Consider the following 18,585-nt stretch of genomic DNA (forward strand, 5'->3'; position numbering starts at 1 on the left):
AAGTGAGAGTTAGGATGTGAGATACATAACACAGCTAGCCTTTGTTATAACGACAGTTAAAGATTAAAGATTTCAGTTTAGTTCTCTTTAGCGCCTCTAATGCTAAACAGTAATTGACACGTCCCAATTAAACCAGACGTCCACGGTTGGCTCCCTTTGTTACAGTTGTAACTCTTGATTTTCCTCGCTGACGGTCGCTTTCCTTTTTAGACTGTTTGCCTTCATCTGAGCGTTGAGTTTGTTTCTTTCTCTTTGGATTTTCACTTATTTTTGAAGTTTTATCTGTAGTCATCGATCTTTTCTTTGTTTGTTCAGCCATAGTACATTACTGTTTACTCGCAACACTTGCAGAGACCGGAAAAGCAGCCGCTTTGCTCCGCCTACCCTCTCTGGCAGACCAACCACTGCTGGCTGATGGAGAACGCGTTACTAACTGGGCGCCGCTTGTGATTTTTTCCGCCAATGTCACCACAGACACCCGGTCCATAATAATGCTATATACTGCAAATGCAGCGGCTTTCATCAGTGGGCCATAGGCTCAATCACCATTGTGTTACCTCATTCGGCGATAGATAGGGACTTAACACAAATTTTTTTTGCATGAAAATCTTCAAGATTATATCTTTAAATTTACTTTTGTTTTGTTATTATGTGTAAATAAAAACTATCCATAAACTGACATTTTATTTATTCTGTTTTTTACACCAAATAATCTTATAAAATAAGACAGCAGTTAAATAACGCAGAGTATAGAAAAACAAATACATAAAACTAAATAATAATAAATAAATGAAAAGGATTTTTAAACAGCTAAACACCTGCTAAAGGTATAGCCTAGCATCTCAGGTGCTAGGTAACATTTCAAATATCAATAGTACATGAATGGATGCTGCTCTCCTTCTTTGTAGGGAGCTACTACACTGTAGGTTAGTAGGGCGGGTATAACCAGACTTGTTAGTAGCACACAAAAGACGATGTAAGCTTCTAGGTTGAAAACAGGACTGCTGTCATTTCTGTAATGCTACATTGACTTCATAGTGCACTTATCACTAATCAACTGCCCCCTTGATACACCCCCTTTTAAGTGCTAAATACAACAATTAAATGCATCAGTGCTCTTAGTAGTTCTCTTCATCATGCCAGAACATTTTAATAATGAACAAAGTGTCCCTCCTGCCCTTACAAATGCACTCAGTTGCAATACAATTTAACAGCACAGCAGACTACACCATCCAAACTGACTCAGCCACTCTTTAAAACTATTTTGCCATAACCTTCTTAAAAGCCGGATTAACTAAGCTTATGAATAGCTGCTATCCAGCCTCTTTGCCACCGTGACACAATCATGAGCCCGTTTACAGAGCAGTAGTGGAAAAAAGGGTGCGAAATGTTCCGCCTTGTTGTCACGTCCTCGGGGGTAATTCATGAATAGAGACACTTTACAACTCAAAGCTTCATCAGCGCTACATTCATCACTAAGAGACCAACACCAAAAACTACATAATATATTTAAAGTAATGCTGTCACATTTCACTGACCTTTGACCTCCAGGTTGATAAAGATCTCCTGGTTGCCTTTCCGTGTGCTCGTGTAACATTTGTACCTGCCCTTGTCTTGAACTTTGACCCTCCTGAGGAGCAGGGAGGCATTGCCATGAGGGATGTGCGAATTGAACAAGCAGGTCCTCCCGCTGAAGTGCCTGTTCTGGAGTCCGAACTGATCCTTGTTGTAGTAGTAGCTGTGAACGGGGATCTGCTGCTTGTACCAGTGGATGACCACGGTGCCGGTGGGTCTGAAGCTGCAGGGGAGGATGCAGTCGTCAGGGATGATGCAGGTGACGTTTGCATCTGGTAACAAGACTTCGAGAGGGAAAAATACTCTTAAGACTCAAGAGCAAAATGCTGGATTAAATGGATCAAACATGCATTTTCTCTATGTAATTAGTGGGCAAGGAATAAATGAGTCAATTTTTACAGCTATACTTCAAAGGATGTACTTCACATGTTTTGATTTTAAGTTTTAGTACTAAGCTTCCTCTCTTCTTAAAGACAATCACCACAAAAGTCAGCAAAATTTCCTTACTTTTTCCATTATAATTAAACATTCTTACAGTTGTTTTTAAACCTTGTCAAGCCACACTGGGAATATTTGGGGTTTCACAGACTGAGCTCATTCTGCCTTCTGTGTTTAAATGTCTAATTACCATCTGGGCTGTTTATTGCCCTACTTTTTTCTTTCAGTCACATTTCACCCCTGATGAGTCCTCACTAGTTTCCCCCAGATGTGTGCAGCTGCCACAGCTGGGTAGCACCGAGGACACAGTGCAGCTGTGGAAATATAACAACAAGCTAAATGCTTTCTGTAACAGCAGTAATAAGATTGAAGCTTCGACACGTACTGCTGCTCAAAGAGGACACAACTGACTTCACATTTTATGAACTACTGAGCAGTAAGAGTATTCCTTTTGAAGGTAGAGGTGACTTTTATAATTAAAGTGTACATCCTGTGGCCTGTCTGGCCTTTACACAAATGATTAAATAAACACATTTAGACCATAAATGTGTGGATGGTATCAAAGCTCTGGATAACTACCTCCGTATTTTCCATGATCCTGAAGAAAAGTTTCCTCGCTTTAGAACAATATTCTAAAAACCATCTGACTGGAATATTTTGCCATCAAATCCTTTTAGTTATGCAAAGTAAAAATTTGCTTACCATAATAATGAAAAGCATAATTATAAATGGGTTTTTACATACTGTATATTTCCTCCCCTTGGTTCAGAATATATAATGTGAATTGTAAGACCCATTATTGAGTAAAACAATACCTTTTGAGTCCGTCAGTAAACATCTCTCCAAGAAAATAAGCATCATAATCATGAGTCCATGTGTCTCTGCCATATCAGACGGCCCGAGCTGAGTAGTCGATCCTGTGAGAGTATTTGGACTGCGTGTGTGTGAGAGCACTGAAGTGTTTCTGTGTGACTCCACTTTACATCCTTCCTAACACTAATGAAACACTGACTAATTAACCAGGCAGGTAAATGTTTAACCAGAATCCCTCTGAGGGCTTCGCTTCACACCCAACACCTCCACTGAAATAGCTCTCAAAGACACATGCACCACCTAATATTCTTTGTATTCACAAAATGAGTTCATGTGATTCAACAGTCTAAAAAAAGATGTTCAGTGATTTTATCTTGAAAGGAGAAGCTCCTACAAATAGCTCGTCCTCTTAATGACAGGAAATACAGTAGTTTGCTGAAGCAGAAAAAAAGAGGGAAACAAAGTGGATGAAGTTAAAAAAGACAAAATAACGTATCCAGTAAAAGTAACGTATCGACACTTTCTCTGAATACCGTGGCTTTTACCAAAACACAGGGATATTTCTTGTTTGATTTTTACAAAATCCATGTGAAAGAGTTGTAGCTTTAATCAAAAGGAATTTAATGTTTATGGGGTTTTTTTAAAGGTAAATGTTTTTAAGTAGTATGTAAACATGCTGAAAATTAAACAATATCACACAAGAGGGAGTGATGTTGTACTGAACATCATCACGACTGTGCTTCGGTCGTAGGCACAGTCGTTAGTCCACAACTTAACTCAAACAGGACAGTTGCCAAGCAACACAAACATTCTCCTGCACTGTGTCTACAGGTGACCACAGATCAGCTTCTTTCAATGATATACATTTTATCTACATGTTCTAATTTATCATCAGCCAGTGAAATAAGAGTCTGCTGTGTGATTCAGAGGTACCAGATGATCAGTGTAGACATACACGGTCTGTTGTAATGTTAATTAACAGTATTCAGAACACCTGGCTGAGGCGGAGTGATACACAGGGTGAAAAGTCCAAGTGATGTTGTTCTTTATATCAGCACTCATGGAATGCCTCTTGTCCAATCAGATCACTCGGTCGGACTAACTGTGGTATAATGGCTTGTATAAATACACTGTTTGCTGGTGGAAGAGTTTGAGTGTTAAAACACTGAATGAATTTTGAAATATGTGGTCACTGAACACATTTTGTGTCAAAGCAATGACTTCTGTTGTGCTGACTTGGGGAACAGGTTTAGAAAAATAAACTTGAATTTGTTAAACTACTCAAAAAATTGTTGAAAAAAAAAAAAGTTAAAAAACCCTGAAATGTTAAGTAACCTTGAACACTGTGATTCAGACGGTTTTTGTATACATGAGTGTTTCTTTTTTGTTTACTGACAGCTGGAAGAGACTTCAGCCCCACGTGACAACAGGCATTCACAGTATAGAAAACAGATGGATGTGATCGTATTAGTGATTACAATTCAGCTGAAAAACAATTTCACTAATGCTAAAGCAAAAACCCTGTCATTTAAAAGGTATAAATAAAACTGTGAAATGTATCTATGCTAATGCTGTCATCTGATATTTTGGCTAAAGGTTTGTTGCATCATGAATAGTCTCTTCATGTTAAACATGCACCTCACTGCTCTTCACATACACAAATGTTTTGTATAGACGTTGACCTCTAGAGGGCACAGATGAGATGGCACGTCCACATGTGAAAGGCCGCCTGCTGTCCGGCAGCTGTGGGGTCACATGTACAAGAGAAGCAGGCTCCACGTGCGTGATTCTTTAAGATGGCACTGCTCATGTCTGCCCTCAATCAACTTTAATCCCAGATTAAAGGGACCATGCCACTAAAGTGGAGTCATGCTGTCCATGTTTTGATTTCATCATTGATTCTGAACAAGTTTCTCTCTGTCCGCTGCGGCTTTTCATTTCTTCCTTAGTAATGTCATTGTGCAGTAATTAAATGCATACAGAGTAATAATAATAATAATAAATATATAGACTTTTAGGTTTTGAAATTGGAATTAAAATAGTACCTTAAATAACAATGAAAACAATGTGATATAATATGTCGTGTTCAACTTCCAACATAAAGTTCCTTCAGTGTTTGCCTGCCTTTAATTTATCTATGTGTTCATCATTTAACACAAGCAAACGTAGGTTTAGGGACCAGCACTGTGAGGACGGGGCCGCCTGAACTTTACATAAGTGGCCTGGTTTTTCAATCCACAACCTGGAAAGTATTGATGGCAAACTGCACTAACAGCATTCTTCTTTCTCTTGTCATCAGCTGAAAATATGTTACAGGTCAGTCACTTTATCCCGGCTGTTTTTGGAGCAGCTCAGTGTCCATCAGCAGAGGACAGCTAGCTGTATTTGATAATCATGACGTGGTAATATTACACAACGAGGGGCTAAAAAAGCAGCATAATCAGAGACATTTATAAACACAGTTTGGCAGGGATGCCTGGTGTGTATAGACAAAATTAAAGGAAAACTATTATTAAAACAGCTCTGCTACTTTTAAGATGTCGTAATGTTCTCCTTTTGTTTCACAGAGGAATTGATTCAACTGTATGATATCATTTTAGATTATAGTGTATTTTGAGCATGAACTAGATTTCACTTTATTCTAAAGCACGGCTTGTAATGCAGGGGATCATTTGGCCTTTAAATAAGAGCTTAACCACAATGCTGGATCACAAAGGACTGTGCAGTTTTTAACATATTTTACTGAACCTCTTATGAGCTGACTCATTGATGTGACGTTTTTTTTTGCCCGGGGATCAGGGTCATATCTGTACCAACGCTAACACCGGCCGTGTTCTCGTTCCTCTTTTGTAATACTTGAGGAGGCAAAAGAGTTCAAAGCCTGAGTTCAGCATCATATCGTCTGTGCGCTCAGGAGTCAGAAGTGCAGAGTTTGCAGATGTGGCTCAGACATATGCTTGCATCTGTCTGCCTTCAATGATGGGATCATTTGCGTCCTCCCACCACCACAGTGCGCAACTTGAGGGAAAATCCTGTACTGCATGAAAGTAGGCTACAGGCTTTTTATTTTTATCTGGTCAGAACGATGATGAAACCGCTGGTTGTATTATCCCCCCTCCCCGCCCGCTGCTGCCTCCAGTTTGTAGGTTACTGAAAGATTTCACCAACCACAGATAAGAAGATTAGAGAGGAATTAATGGTATTCCTTTGTCATTATAGGAATAAATTGATATTTGGTTTTAGATCAGAGGGAGGGGACAGTGGTAGAGTCAGGGCAACATGTTGTATCAGGAGACGTAAGCAGAGGGATGACACAGAGACAAGCAAACCACGGGGATGCCTGTGCACTGGAGCTAAGCACCGGATATATCTTGACTAATGTTCACCATGTCAGAGAAGATGAAAGAGCAGGATAATGCTGAAGTAGCTGGGTGTGTGCGTGGCGGGGCAGAATGAGCGCTGCTGGGACATGGACGTGCCAGTAGAGGACGGGGGCAGCTGTGGCATTCCCTGGACGAGACACTGACGCAGCGTGAGGAACGTCTGGGTTCCTCTCGTCTTTCCGGCCCCAGCTTAACCATGAGAGCGGCCCTCCTGGCCTTCAGACTGATGTGCTTGGCCTGGTTGTGCCCTGTCACCCATCTCAACGGCAGCCACTACCCCAACAAGAGGAGACACAAGGAGCAGTACGTCGGAGAGAACACCAAACCAAAGCATGGAGGGTGAGGCAAAGTGGGATTTCTCGAATTATTTCTGGAGTTTCATCTGCAGTTAAAATTCACTTTTTGACAGCTGGATTCTGTATTTTGTGGAGGCTTTTTCCTTTTCCTTCTTTACATTATCATCACAAGTATTGTTAGTAAGGTAAGAGCAGGTAATCTGACCATCTGAGGTGATTTGTGCATTTTAAAAGCTGACCGCCCCGTTAATATCAAACTGATATTCGGGCTCTTTTTTTGTTCAGATTATGAGGATTTCTAGGAAGACAGTGAAGACAGATGCGACTCTCCACACTTCATGGTCAAGATCAACTCACAGAAAAATATGAAAGTGGTCCCAAAATATCTCTGACCCAGTTACACCTGCGTCAGATCAGTGTCAATATTTTGAAAGTAGGAGAACGTTTATTTCCTTTAGACAAAGGCCTTACTTACTAATCAGAGGGTTCAAGTGAAATTAACCATCAAACACCATCGACCAGATGTCCTAGCTGTTTCAAGTGTGTTAGAAAGAGAAAGATGGAGGCAGAGAAAGAGTTTGCACACAAGCTTTGATTTGATCTTTTCTCAGACGGGTGGATCTTAAGATGAAAAAGCTTGACAGCACCAAGTCTATGCTAATTAAATCGGAGCAGCTGCTTCGGATTGAGGACCATGACTTTGCAATGCGGCCGGGCTTCGGAGGTAAGTCCTACCTTATATATCCATTTCATTTAACATCTTTGTTTTTAATGTTCATATCATCTTTAATAACCATATGCTTTCCTAGCTACTCTGTGAGGTTAATGTAGGTTACTGTGCTGTCTTTGGTATTACGCCTCCCAAAAAAAAAACCTGTGACCTAGATTGTCTGCCGTGTGAGACGATGATTGCAGACAGTGACAGTACACGTAAAATAATCTGATATGCGTGCCTGGTGCTGTGGATGGACAAGGAAAACAAGCAGCCTGATGTTAACATTGAAACAACATTATTTATCCTCTAAGCACAGGTCTGGATTGTATTTTAATTTCTTGTTTTTGGGCTAGAAAATTAAAGTAAAAGGTGTACAACAAATATATGAAATAATCTCGTGCTTCAGACAAGACATGTACACTTTGTCCCTTCTGATTTTCAACTTGAAATCAAAACTTAAAGGCTCCATGTCTGCAGTCAGAAACCTCTCGGGCGTGGTGACTCCTACGTGACATTTATTTAACATAAGGCTAGCTGTACTCTCTGACAAAGAAAGAAAACGTGCATTGTTAAAACAAAGCATGTATTGGCCCACAATGTGGAGACAGTTTACTGGAACAGACTTCCTGTACGCCTGTGTCACTGTGTCAACTCTTATGTCATAATCTTTCCCTCCCAAAATATAAGGTCTTACAAAATGAGGAAAGGTTTTTTAATTGGATTGAGTGTTTTGTAATATTCTTTATTACTCATATGCCAGATCAATAGATCTGTTATTGGAGTCATCCTGGTTGGCTCTAGGTTTCATACCTGTCAGGAGTTCAAATAGCCTCGGTGACCTAACATTGTTAAAATAAAAAATAAAAAGAACAGGACTTTACTTCCAGGACACTAGCTGCCTGATATAATCCCTCCCACTTGACTACTCCATTGTTATCATAGACGGACGGTTCAGAGAGCTTATTCATTAGATAATGGAGCAGAGACGACGGGATATTTACAGTAGACATCATACGTTTGCAGTATTGTGGCACTGGACGATGACATGAAGACCATTACACTAACTAACACTAAATTGGATGCTTATGTAATAGTATAATACAGTCATATAAGACAGCACTGTTTTTAATTTTCTTAAGTATTTGTGGGGGCTATCCGTGCAGATTTCTTCGATGCCATTTGCGATTTCAGCCAAATTTGAATCTCTTTGTTTCAATGTTATATAATGGAATTTTGTCATTTCTGGATCTGAAACAGGCAAAACAGCCACTTTGATAGCCACAAGGGCCCTTCCTTTCACTGGACCACACGGAACTCTATCGGGGAAAAAAATATGTACAGTAGTCCCTGGCGACTTACATGTATCATTAATTAGACACATGATGTTTGTCAATTTATATTCAAGATCTCTATTTGTCACATTCTCATACAGATGGGCAAAAAACACAGCCTTAGCGGAGCAATGTGAACAGCGTTTGGACACAGCCGCGCCATGTTGGAGAAACCACATAAGCCACACATCACCGCAAAAATGTCCCTGATATTAAGCAGCCAAGCACTGAAGCACCATTTAGTTTTGTGGGAACTGCCCAGTGATCTCTTAACTTGCACAGTAAACCAACATGGCCGTCACATTCCACAAAAGTGTTGTTGAGGCCATGTTGAGAGCAGCAGCTATGGGAAAGGAAAGTTAGTTGGAGCTTACATGTGGGCCTGGCTCTGCAAAGTTACACCTACGTGTCTGACCTAATTTAATTTGACAAACATGTTATTTATGGCATTATTTATTTCTTTGGTATAAGTATTCGTCTCTCCCCATCACCTACCTTACATATTTATCCCATGATGCTCCACCCGAATGGGATAACCTTGTCTGGTTGGTCCCTGGCTCCTAACCCTCTGTACATCTTCTCCTAGTATTTGTTTTGGTTTACTTTAGGTCCTGCCAACAGATGAGATTGTTAGATTGTAAGTGGGCTGGGATAGGCTTCAGACTTTGAATAACAGGTTAGAGAACATAAACTAATGAATGAATGCTGTTTGGTTCCTCTGCCTATGTTGTCTAGAACATAACCCAAGGAATATATGTACTGTAAATTCTCAGATAGAGGGCGGGGCCTTTATTTACCTCAGCTGCAGAGGGTACCAGGCTTTTATATGAAGCAGGCTTACGTTAGAGACAGGCCGTTATTTCTAATTTCCTCTGTACATGTGGTCATACTTTAGTATGAAGCGTCATTGTTCTATGATCTGTTTGTGCTGTTTTTTCCAGTACCTGATTCTTTTCGGATCAATGTTAAAGCTCTAAGCTAGATCTAAAATTCAACTTGAGATAAATTCCCTTGACGCTGTGTCACGAAAGCCGCTCAGCATTCAGATTTTCCGACTTCCTCGAATGCATCAGAACGATCCGACCTCCGTTCGACAAACAAGCATTTTAAAAGTAGTTTTATTCTCCTCTTGAGGACAGACCTGACAAAGCTTGCATTTTTACTTTTTACTAATCCGCATCATGATGTTGAAATTTTGGCAAAGGTAAGACCCGTTAATTAAAGTCAATCACAAGAAAAAACGGTTTCTTTTTCTGTAACAATGCAGCACGCGGAACAGGAAGTCTTGACTGGAGGTCGTTTATTGCTAACCACTTCGGTTAGATTGGACCCGCAGTGACTAAAACAGTCCACTTAAACTAAGATGAGTAATCCACAACAATAAAGTGTTGTTGTTAAAAGTAACATGATTGTTTGATTATTGTCTCATATTTGTAAATAAAAAGAATGATGAAATACATCACTCATAAATAATTCAAAAATACATTTATAAATTATTTGATGACTCATTGAATTTGATTCATAGTCACATGTAAGGCTAACGCAAGATTTTATAACATTTGCAAGAAGATACAACACGCTCCTCCTCTTACAAATACAAAGTTCAATTCTTAAATGTGGCTATGAATCAAATTCAATGAGTCATCAACGTTTTTACCCCGGCCTGTGTTTGTGGCAGACCTTTATTTGTTCTTGCCAACCATGGCCCCGGCTATTTATAGAGAGTCGGCTGTTATTTGACTATCGGCTGTTATTTGAGAATTTAGGGTAGCTATGTAAGTTTTTGTATGAGCTTAAATTATGAAAATTAAATCTAAATGGACTGTAAAGGCATACAGTATAGTACTCATAGTACAATACTTAGATTGCATAACTAGTTCCGCCAGGGGGGGTTTTGTTTGTTTGTTGTTTATAGTCAGCAGTTTTCAATTTCCATTAGACTTGGCACAAGCATGAAACATGTGCCAATCCATTAAACACATTACAATTTGGGAGGGATCCAACTCAAGCAATAATATTGACCAAATTGTTACACTGCTGTCTATGGCAAAGAGAAAACACACCAAGGTCTACTCTCTCCAAATGCATTTAAAGTAAGTATACTTGTCAAAACATAGACTTTTTGTTGTTTAATAATGCCCACCAAAAAATCCAACAATACCATTTACTTTCTTATAGCTCATAAGGACGAGATATCTATAAACCCTTCGAGTATTGTGTTGCATCTTGTCTTTGCATCCTGAGACAGCAGAGGACTTGTAGAAGCGAGGATCAATGCAATCGCCAAAGTGTTGTGTATGAAGCATTATGTGTAACCAATGAGATGATTTCATTCTTATGACCTCAACTTTAAGCTGCGTCATGCTTTACAACCAGCACGATGTATGGGTCATCATTTCAGATGTGGCTTATATCTAAGCAGAGGGATTTACACGTATACAGCATAATCTCTGACAGATGTGCAGACAGATGGTTCATTGAGAATTCAATGCAACAGTTGCTGATTCTTTGCGATGTTTGACCTTTTGCAGGTTCAGCTATTCCTGTGGGCATCGACGTCCAGGTGGAGAGCATTGACAGCATATCTGAAGTTAACATGGTAGGGGCGTCTAGGATTTCTGTAGTCCTTAGTGTCTCCTTTTGTCTGTTGGATTGGCGTACCAGTGTTCTTGTTCATTTTGTTTTCAGGACTTCACCATGACTTTGTATCTAAGGCATTACTGGCAGGACGATCGCCTAGCATTCCCCTCCAGCAGCAACAAAAGTCGAACCTTCGATGCCCGACTTGTGAAGAAGATCTGGGTTCCTGACGTGTTCTTTGTCCACTCTAAGCGTTCTTTTATCCACGATACAACCATGGAGAACATCATGCTGAGGGTTTTTCCAGACGGCAACATCCTCTACAGTGTCAGGTAAATAAAATCCTTAAGTAGGAACGAACTAAGCGGCAACCTCCGCTCCATATTTATATAAATCACCCGTAAATATGTATTTGGCATTGAAGTTCTGCATAATTAGAGGTGGTTGCTTTGAGTGACTGGTGGATCCCATTTAGTCTGATAGAACACAGTCACCGAACTTAACCTCTTGGCCGTGTTTATGTTGTTGGTGCCTTTTGGGGATTTTTCATACAAACATTGGATAAATTTATCTTGTTTTGCAGTTAATTGTAGTAACCATGCAAGAAGCCAGTGCTCCAGTGCACTCACAGTACCTGGCTTGTTGGTTAGCAGCCACTCTCTAACCAGTGATTTGGTCAAGCGAGCGACAAGCCTCAATACGTACAATACAAACTCTTGTAGCTTCTTTTGTCCGATAGATAAACAACTGGTCAGCTATCAACGGGTTTAAAAGCTAATCTTGGTATCAAACAAGCTAAAGTTTGCCAACAAGACACTGGTCATACAAGACCCAGCAACAAGTCCTCCAACACATTCAACCACACAGGTCAATTCTTCATAATCTCTTTTACCACCCTCAGGAGTATTTCTCTAATTACTCCCCCTCTGCTGGAAGAAAAAATGTACTTGTTTCGTTGTGTATGCAAGTTTGGTTGTGGACATTATGTAACTTCAGTATGCAATGCACTCTACTTAAAATAAGTCCTTGTGACTTTGATCCCACATGGGACGTATACAACACTCTCAGGGCCAAAGTCCTGTGTTTCTTTGACCCTTAAATCAATCCCAACCTTTTGCTTTCACTGACTTTCTCGCAATTTATGCTTCATCATCTGACCCCCTTTGTGGCAGACATAGTTATTACAGCCTCTAGGGGGTCCTTTCTAACAATAAGAGGAAATATGGGTCATGATAAGCTGCTTGCAAGCGGAATTATACGAAAGCATGGCTGTGGCAGAAATATCCCCGAATTGATTCAGATAAGGGATGCATTTTATTTCATAAGAATTTAACTTATTTGTAAGAGGAGGAGCGTGTTGTATCTTCTTGCAAATGTTATAAAATCTTGCTTTAGCCTTAAATGTGGCTATGAACCAAATTCAATGAATCATTTATAACATGTTTTGAAAAAGGACAAAACAATAGTCCACTGGATTATTACTGTGGGCTTTAGTTAGCGGAGCCTGAAAGGCACGTGAGAGGGCGTCCATAAAGCTTTCAGACTCATCGTATTCATTTCAGCCGCAGATGTCGACAATATGGCGTCATCCCAAACAGCTTGCTGCAGCGACTGAGGCCGGTCAGGCACAGTCACAATTACTGAATGAACAGTTCAGTTCATGTAATCATAGACATCTTCGCTGTTACAAATGACTACAGTAGATTTGTTTTATATCTATGCAGTCATGCTCTTAAATTCTGCTTAATTCTAATATGACATATTCTGTGAACTCTGCTGCTTGCTTGATTTATTTATATAGATTTCTCTTTGGTTGTAAACTGTGCTTTAGAATCACTGTGACTGCACTTTGCTCAATGGACTTCAGCAGTTTCCCTCTGGACACACAGAATTGCTCTCTGGAGCTGGAGAGCTGTGAGTATCAAACTACAGTTTTACTTTTTTTTTTTTCTTCATGAATGTCTAAAAAGATATCCAACGCAGTTTCACAGAGAAATTATGCTTATTTTGATGTGTTGAATATGTTTAAAGACCCACATTACATCTTGTGCTTGCTTATTTTGCTGTAAAAAATGTCACTATTTTTGCTACACCGATTTGACATGACATCAATAAATTATTCAGTATCTATGTTGCTTTTCAGAATAAATCTATTGGATATCTTTTGGCATTGTACTGTCGGGACATGTCGTAATCCTCAGTAGGGTCAAACTTTGGCCATCATACATATCTGTCTTTCTGATGCAGGGTTAACTAGAGATTCTTTATTATTCTGTCCCTCTCTGAAATTCAAGTTGGTTAGAAACAAAGGCAGAGTAATCATAACTTTCCATATAGAGTGTGGGGATTTTTCTGTCTATCTGGCCTGCATCTTTCTCTCTCTGTCTGTCTTCAATATTGACATGAATAAAGCATGGATCCTGGTCTCAGAGGAGAGTCGGGGGTCCCATTTCTGTGCGCTCCCTCCTCTCCTCTGAGGAATACGTCCATGACTCTTCCCCCCTTGTCTCCTCTCTTGAAGATGCTTACAATGAGAACGACCTAATGCTCTACTGGAAGAACGGGAACGATTCATTAAGGACTGACGAGATCGTGCTCTCTCAGTTTTTTGTTGAAGACTTCCAGCCTTCCTTTGGGCTTGCCTTCTACAGCAGTACTGGTATGTGAGGTTGGAGCCTTGGGGCCCTCTGAGCTGTACCCAGTTTGGTAACAACCATAAACTTATTTTTTCAGAGCTTAGAGCTTGATCAGAAGACTGATTCTGTACCACTTTTATATCTCCAGTTATGACCAGCAGCTACAAGTCAAAGCATGTGCAACTGCTAACATTACTAAGAATGTTTGACAAACATTGATTTTAATGTGAAACTGCTGAGTTCAGTGTAATTACCTGTTTAAATTGCTAGGTATCTCTGTTTTGAAAGGAGGAGAGCTCTGCAGATTTGTCTGCCAGTAAATGTCCTCTTTTCGAGACTCTGTAAAGTTTACAGCGTGCCATGCGGCTGTTGCTCCTGCATTTCTCTGTGTCCAAAGAAGCAGCTAAAAAACAAATGTACAGACAGTTAAATGACAAAATCTGGACTTAGGGTCTTTTCAAATGATGACTCAAAACCATCAACTTTTAGATGGCAGCCCTACTCAGTACATTTTCCATTTCCAAGGGGGTTTTTAACTGGAGCAGACCAACATGGCTAGGTAGCTAGTTGAAACATGAAATTCATCAAACCAGATTCACCTGGTTTTATAGGCTACGTGTTGTCAATGTTTTCATCTAATTCTCTGCAAGAAAGTAAGGGCAGCCAAAAACTACTAAACTATGCCCCCAAATACATGGCAGAAGAATTGCTAGTATTGACTTACAAAGATGTCATGATAGATATTGGGGGGAAAGCTCTCATTTAAATCTATGGTGAAAATATTAAAATAGTTCAGACAAATGCCATTACAAAATTCAAAAGGTTGCAGCCTTATAAGCTCCATTTTAAAGGTTGTTATTTAACACAAACTAGTATGGCTAAACCCACTAGTCTGTGTCTGCTGTCAGAGACAGAAAGATAGAACGGGGGCCAGGGAGATTTCTCCTCTCAGTGTGAAATAATCTTGTTGGAGCTTTCCCACTTTAAGAGGTTTTATAACATCTGCTCTTGACAGATCTGCCTGAGAAAATAATCATTTAAGTTCTAGGTTCTTACTGTAGGTCCATCTTGTACTTAAATGCACAGCGTAATCCTGTGCATGTGTTTTTTAATTACATTTTCCAGAGTGATTTTCTTGTTTTCTGCAGCCACTCTCAGTTTTTATGCCCGCTCCCCACAACCTGCCGACCCCACCTCCACCTTCTGTCCATTTATCTGTGTTTCAGGTTGGTACAACCGGCTCTACATAAACTTCATTCTCAGGAGGCATATCTTCTTCTTCATGCTACAGACTTACTTTCCCACCATGCTGATGGTGATGCTGTCCTGGGTGTCTTTCTGGATAGACAGGAGGGCCGTACCTGCCCGTGTCTCTCTGGGTATTGAGATCATGTTGTTCATACAGGATCCTACAAATAATTTTAAAAAACTAAACATAAGCAATTCTGTATTATACTCAATTTAAAAACTACTATGAAACCATGAGAACAAATGTTTGATCCAAATTAGTACAAAAACATAATTACATAATTTTATTATGTTTTGGAAAATGTACGTATGTGCTTTCTAATATCATGAAACACTAATGTTTATCTTTACAAAATGACAAGCTCTGCAGAGGGCTGCAGGCAAGCATATCTTAAAATTAAATAAGTTAATTTAATTAACCAAATCAATATGAAATACATTTTTTTCAATCATGAATACACACTCTCTGTAATTCTAATTCTTATGTAATATGCTATAAAACCGAGAACTTCTATTAACTCGGTAACTTGACCGGAACTAAGGCAAATAGAGCTAATACAGCATCCTTGCTAGCTTACACATAGTCGTCCTCTAACGAAGCAAAACTAGATAAAGACACGTTAAAGACACTTAGTAATTATAAAAGTACGAAAACGCATTTATCACAAACCTTATGCCCTTATTAGCCAGGTGTTAAACAAAAAAGGACGGTATTTTCCTTCGTTTTGGAAGACACACCTGTCGTTTTATCGTGCCTCTCTTCTTCTTCAACCGACATTATCCTTTCAAAATAAAAGCACCAGTATTTAGAATATAGGCTAGACAAACTGTAGACTGTAGAGCTATAAGTAACAAACATGAGGGATTCAGAACTTGTCATATACGTAAATACCAGCAACAATTAAAATAAGCATGTTTTCCAAAATATGTCAAATTTGGATTTTCTGTTTATTTATTTTTGCATACTTTGCCATAAAAAAAAACACTGGTTTGAGTCCAAACTGTCATTTATTTTCCTACAACTAAATATTAATTGTCCTTGACACACTCAATATTTATGTGGAATATTTTTCCCACGCAACTCCTGATGCCATGCCTATTTGGTTACTAATCCTCCAACTGGTTAGGTGGAGTTTCTGATCTGAGGACTAAATTATACACTATAATCCATTCAAACAATGGATGTTAAAACTCCTGATGTGTTGTACTTCTGCTCTCTGCATTCAGGTATCACCACTGTTCTGACAATGTCCACCATCATCACTGGTGTCTCAGCCTCTATGCCGCAGGTGTCTTACGTCAAAGCCGTAGACATCTACTTGTGGGCAAGCTTCCTGTTTGTCTTCCTGTCTGTCATTGAGTACGCTGCTGTCAACTATTTCACAACAGTGGAGGAGATGAAGAAGCTCAAAAGGGCAAAGGTTATTCATTCATATTTTGTGGCCTCGCGTGTCTTCTTAAATCTCATTTGACACGTGTTACCCACAGAAAATCATTTCCTGCCATCTGGTGCTCGCTTACCTCACAGCCTAACCCTCCTCTCCTCCCTCTGTCGCTGCAGATCCCAGACTCTTACGACGCCAGCCAGGCCATGGCCTTCGATGGCTGTTTCCACGACAATGAAATTGACCTGGCTTCTTTTCCAGAGGTCGCCAGCACCCCAAATACTGAGAGGAACACCCAGGCTCGAAACTCTACTGTCTCTGCACCCACAGAGGGCACCAGGCTACGCCGCAAGCACCCCGTCAAACAAAACCTCAGCTTCATAATGAGCAACAGCTACATGATCGACTCTTACTCCAGAGTCATATTTCCCATGGCTTACCTGCTCTTTAACATCATATACTGGAGCTTGTATGCATAACAAATCAACTATGCAGCACAACAAACTCTTACTTTTTGATTTTTTTCATGGGGTAATGCTGTGTTACTTTGAGATAGGACCTTTTGCACAGTGTTGGCTGATGAGCATTGATACATGGTGTCTTCTTCTCGAGAGGCGTTCACTTGTAACTTGGAGGAATCCAAGATCTGCTGTTTCATTGAATGGTCATCATTCATGTGGATGTTTATGTGACTTTTTGGCATGCCTGTTTTATAAGAGAAAATGTAGTAATTACATTTTTAGAATGTTATTATGTGCTCGAATAGACACAAACAAATCAACTGTATTATAATTGTATTATATGTTGAATGCAAAATAAATGTATGCTCTTACAGATGTGTTTTGATTTTCTTATTGAGCTATATAGCTTTATTTGACTTTCTTTACAATAATACATAAAGGGGCCAAATTTGGATCTTATTTATATAACATATTGTAGATGAGGATTGGAGAGTAGAGTAAATATGGAGGGAGGGGATTACATATGCCATACAGTCAGTTATAGTCGGTTGTATAACATCGTGCAGTGGTACACGAAGCCAGCAGGACGTCAGGTTCATCAGAGGTGATTGATGGATAATGTGATGAAAATTGACCCAGAGTCCTGTTTAAATAGCTCAGTGGGGGACATCACAAATTCAAAATATGTCTCAAAGTCACCATTAGGTTATTAAAGCTCTAATATACCAGCTTGGCTTTTCTCTGTTTCAGGCACAACATCCATTTGTGTGGGAGTTAGCTTCTGTGTTGTTTCTCATTCAGCATTTTTTCTTAAACATTTAAGGCAATAAAAGAAATACGTAAAGCTGGGGAACCAACATTTTTCCCCAAAAGTGCATGACATGCTCTGCCTCACCTATGGTTAATGGCCAGTCCACGAGAGAGTAATCTTCATCGCTAATTTTCATACTACCTTGCTAGCTAGCTTTAGCTTCTGAAAGTGCATGGCCAAAGTTCACACAGGCAGGCACGTAAATGGACAGGTAGGCCGTCCAATCATTTAATTTAATGATTTATTTCAAAGGCCAGCAAGAGCCACAGTTTCCAATATTTTTTTGTCCTAGTTTTTGAATATGTGTGCTCTGCCTGCTTAAAAATAATGTTAACAATTATAACCAAAATGCTTCTAAAATGTATTGACTATCCCTGTGGGAATTCTTTTAGATAAATATACTTATTTGCTCTCTCGCAAGACGGTATGAAGACAAAGAATGGAAACACCCGTGTCTGTACTCCAAATATGAACCTATTAGCTTAGCTTAGCACAAAGACTGTAAACAGGGGGAAACTGCTAGCCTGGTTCTTATCTCTGTATTTCATTGCCTGTATATCCCTGTATGTTTGATCTTCCATCTCTATCAAGTCATTCCACTTCAGGCATTTTTACACGTTTGTTTTTTTGTGTAGTCAACAAAAGAGATATAACGTGTTAATGTGAGCGCTTGTTCTGTGTTGGAAGGTATATTTTTACCTTTGATCATAGCCAGGCAGGCAGTTTATAAATGAGACGAGATGAGAGTGGTATCAATCTATCAGATCTATTCAAGAGAGAAAATTGGCACAATGCCAGAAGTTCCAAACCATTACCTTAAGGTAAGGTATGAGAAAGAGGTTTGTTGTTGACACAGGCTTCTGTCTTCTGAAGTATTCGCAGGTATCAAACGACCTACTGTTATAGGTTACAA

At 39.6% G+C, this 18,585-nt stretch overlaps 1 protein-coding gene across 1 annotated transcript; it reads left to right on the top strand.

Moving 5' to 3' along the window:
* The first annotated feature begins 6,405 nt into the window (after positions 1–6,405).
* On the top strand, positions 6,406–16,879 carry LOC138600054 (gamma-aminobutyric acid receptor subunit rho-3-like). The gene is made up of 9 exons (XM_069671692.1): positions 6,406–6,548; positions 7,117–7,229; positions 11,083–11,150; positions 11,240–11,463; positions 12,963–13,045; positions 13,653–13,790; positions 14,994–15,146; positions 16,243–16,436; positions 16,577–16,879. Exons 1-9 carry the CDS (start codon positions 6,406–6,408, stop codon positions 16,877–16,879), a joined length of 1,419 nt encoding a protein of 472 aa, XP_069527793.1.
* The last annotated feature ends 1,706 nt before the right edge of the window (positions 16,880–18,585 follow it).

Source organism: Semicossyphus pulcher, unplaced genomic scaffold, assembly GCF_022749685.1.
Source record: "Semicossyphus pulcher isolate SPU_LCO1_2020_fin unplaced genomic scaffold, fSemPul1.0.p SCAF_10, whole genome shotgun sequence".
NCBI lineage: Eukaryota > Metazoa > Chordata > Actinopteri > Labriformes > Labridae > Semicossyphus > Semicossyphus pulcher.

Bases quoted from the DNA above. Each gene is read 5' to 3' on its own strand.
- LOC138600054 (XM_069671692.1), top strand. From the start codon at position 6,406: ATGAGAGCGGCCCTCCTGGCCTTCAGACTGATGTGCTTGGCCTGGTTG. The intron at 6,549-7,116 runs GTGAGGCAAAGT...ATCTTTTCTCAG, and splicing joins ACCAAACCAAAGCATGGAGG to ACGGGTGGATCTTAAGATGA. The intron at 7,230-11,082 runs GTAAGTCCTACC...GACCTTTTGCAG, and splicing joins AATGCGGCCGGGCTTCGGAG to GTTCAGCTATTCCTGTGGGC.